This window comes from Metopolophium dirhodum, chromosome 8, assembly GCF_019925205.1.
Source record: "Metopolophium dirhodum isolate CAU chromosome 8, ASM1992520v1, whole genome shotgun sequence".
Lineage (NCBI taxonomy): Eukaryota > Metazoa > Arthropoda > Insecta > Hemiptera > Aphididae > Metopolophium > Metopolophium dirhodum.
Window position 1 is genome coordinate 14,888,841 of NC_083567.1, and position 3,500 is coordinate 14,892,340.

At 30.7% G+C, this 3,500-nt stretch overlaps 1 protein-coding gene across 2 annotated transcripts in view; it reads left to right on the plus strand.

The window, feature by feature from the left end:
- Window positions 1-3,345, plus strand: part of LOC132949839 (cGMP-dependent protein kinase, isozyme 1-like) — a 61,295-nt gene extending 57,950 nt beyond the window's left edge. For both annotated transcript variants that reach the window (XM_061020917.1, XM_061020916.1), the window contains 4 exons: window positions 55-221; window positions 2,190-2,375; window positions 2,544-2,610; window positions 2,729-3,345. In XM_061020917.1, the coding sequence (XP_060876900.1) occupies window positions 55-221; window positions 2,190-2,375; window positions 2,544-2,610; window positions 2,729-2,824 (516 nt within the window). In that variant the 3' untranslated portion in view covers window positions 2,825-3,345. The remainder of the gene's footprint in view (window positions 1-54; window positions 222-2,189; window positions 2,376-2,543; window positions 2,611-2,728) is intronic.
- The last annotated feature ends 155 nt before the right edge of the window (window positions 3,346-3,500 follow it).

The window sequence follows — 3,500 nt, forward strand, 5'->3', positions numbered from 1 at the left end:
TTATTATTATTTATTATGCACGATATAATTAAGATTTATGTTTTTCGTCGGCAGGTGGACTTCGGCTTTGCGAAAAGGCTACAACCGCGGGGCAAGAAGACATGGACGTTCTGCGGCACGCCCGAGTACGTGGCCCCGGAAGTTGTGCTGAACAAGGGCCACGACCGGGCCGTAGACTTTTGGGCTCTGGGAATACTCGTTTACGAGCTGCTGGCCGGAATGTGAGTACGACTTGTCCACGCGTTACACCTTCCCTATAGGTAGGTAATTGTAGGTGAACGGTCACTTTGTACGGTCCATTGTTTAAACTTTAAAATGCATAACGCGGACACTTTGTACGATCAGGTAAAGCTTTAGATTGCAGAACGCAGACACTATTTATACTACTATAAACATCAAGTATATAGGTATTTAATGCATACAAGTCTGCAGTCATGACCAAAGCTTAAACATTATTTGGTAAACCTAAGTATCTTATACATTCAAAATAGGAGGGAATCGTGGGTTATTACACATCGAAAATAATTTTTATTTGTCATTTTGCCATTTTTAATTTTCTTTTTAACACAAACTTTTGTTAATTTTTAAACATTTTCAATTGACTTTTTATTTAATTTTAAATTTTTAAATTTTAATAATTTACATTATATATTCTTACTACTTAGGTAGGTATATGCCGTATATAACTTATATTTACAATATATATGCTTTATGTACATAATAGTACAAGTGTCCGCGTTCTGAAATGAATATTTTTACCCGACCGTACAAAGTGACCGCGTTTTGCACTTTTAATGCTCGACCGTACAAAGTGACCTAGAACCGTAATTATTGTAAAGTTCGTTGACTAGAACCGCGGTCGGTAATGGTACCGGAACCGGAACCTATATTAAATTGTAGTAAAAATCAATATTTAAATGTGGTTGGTATTTTAAAGGTTTTTTTGTTTGTTTTAATAATTACCTACCAATTCCAATAAAGTAAACATTACGTATCCGGGGATATAATTGTAGATCATCTAAAATGTATATTCATTGTAATAATATAACTTTAAGTTTAAATTACATACAAATATGAAATATGTGTATTATGATTTATGGTTACTGAGTGTGCGCTAAAAATATCAAAAATACGTGTAACCCAAAACACCAATTGTTTACAAAAACAATTTAAAAAAAAAAATGTGAGTTAAAAAAGTAACTTATAACAATTAAGTAATGGACAAGTGACGGGAAAATAATGATAAAAATATAACAGGTAAGAACTAAGAGTCAACAGGAAAACACGATAGGTATGGGAATGAATATATGATATTTTAATTTAAAATTACATTAATTTGTATTACATTACCTTACATTGTCTCTTTTTCTACACAGTCAATACATATAGAGTATAAGTTGCAAGTACAATAACAGTATGTATGATCTAAGTGAAATTGTTTAATTGGATATTGAACAACTTCACGAAAGAAGCAACCCACATTGGTGACTTTTTTTTGTTATTAGTTAATTGATATTAGTTAAACAAGTACAACATTTACACTCTAGAAGTCTTGGTTTTGGAAGATTACCAGAAATTTCATTAGTTGATAAGTGTTGGATCGCTGGAAGGAGTAAGAGTAAGAGCGGAAGATTAATATATATTAAGATTATTTATACTAAGAGTATTATATTTTTACAATATGATAGTAAAATAAATTATTAAATCTGTAAATTCATAAAATATGACAATGACAAAAAAATGTCAGTCATAAAATAGAACAAAAATTTAAATGTAAAATAACTTATTTTTTGGTATATTATTTTAAACTATTTAATTTAATATTCAAATGTTTATAATTCTTAGTTTACAATATCCAATTATTTCCTGTCTTGCCTGTAATGGCATAACACACATCAATACATTATAATAAATATTTTTCTGAAAAAAAATTCAGAGATAAGAAGAACCTATAATTATGGATTTAAGTTTTAATTAAAAAGAATAACATTCCAAGATTTTAGAAAACTGTTTTAAAACCCATATAATATTATTGTTATAGTTTAATAGTTTTTTATTTTTAATGCTATAGTAAAATACAACGTCCTCCCCGGCACCCCATCCCATTCATGATACTGATGTATGGGTGATAGGTTGCTGCAGAATTATATATATAAATATATAATATAATGTTTTTCATCGGTTTACAGACCTCCATTTAGTGGAAAAGATCCAATGGACATCTACAATGCGATATTGAAAGGCATCGGTGCGGTCAACTTCCCAAGACAAATGAACAAAATGACTCAAGGCCTCGTGAAACAGTTATGTCGAAGCGATCCGACGGAAAGGATAGGCTATCAAAAGGGTGGCATACAAGACATCAGACGGCATGAGTGAGTGTATTGTTAAGAAAAGAAAATTTTTTTTTTGCTTTTGTAATTAAATGGCCCTTGAAAAAAAAACGGGTGGTGATTGGTAGAACAGTGTTTGAGGAACACTGACTCGAATTTGCCTCCCAGTCCACTGGGAATATATTTTTATATTTATCATTTCGCCCGCAGATGGTTCAAAGGTTTCGACTGGACTGGTTTGAGAAACAAGAGTATAATTCCACCCATCGTACCCCATGTAAGTCTGCTACTGCAGCAACGGTAAATTACCGTGTGGCTGAGTGGCCACGTAACCGATACATATTTTATATCATTTATGATCGGTTTTTTTTTATTGTTTTTACAACCTTAAACAGATCAACAATCCACTAGATTCGTCAAATTTCGATATTTATCCCGAAGACGGAGATGTGCCGCCCGACGAATCATCCGGCTGGGATTCGGAGTTTTGAAGCGGTCAGCCGCAGTGTGAAGCAAAATACCTCCTCCAAATCTATTGCCGACTGCTGCAGGACTGTATATAATATTATTGTTAATATTACTATTTACTACTATTATTAATATTATTAATGAAATCGAAAATGTGACACAAAGTAGTATTCATTGTCTAGACTCTAGACTTTGTTGTGTAAACAAACACCATTCACAATTTCCTAGGAGGAAAACAAACAATGATATATAATTTTGTATGTAACGCTCACACACAGTATGTTAAACATAATATCATTTTAACTTCACTATTTATTTTGTATTTTTGTTAAGACTTTATTTTTACTTATCAAAAGACAGTCGAGCACCCAATTGTCTTCCAAACAATAAATAATTTATAAATGAAATAAATACGTGTGTACTGGCAAGGTACTACACAATAATTACAATATTATTATTTTATCTTTATGTATAAATATATATTATATAATATATATAAATAATTTAGAATTTCATTATGCACGAATAAATAAATTAAATAGAATTTAGTACTTAATCTTTGTATACAAATGAAAAATGGACAAGAAAAAAACAAAATTAATTAAATTAAATAAATCCTAAGGTATAAATAATAACAACAAAATAGATGTAAAAAAGGTCACGAACCAGTTGTAAAATTTAAACAACGCAAATACAATA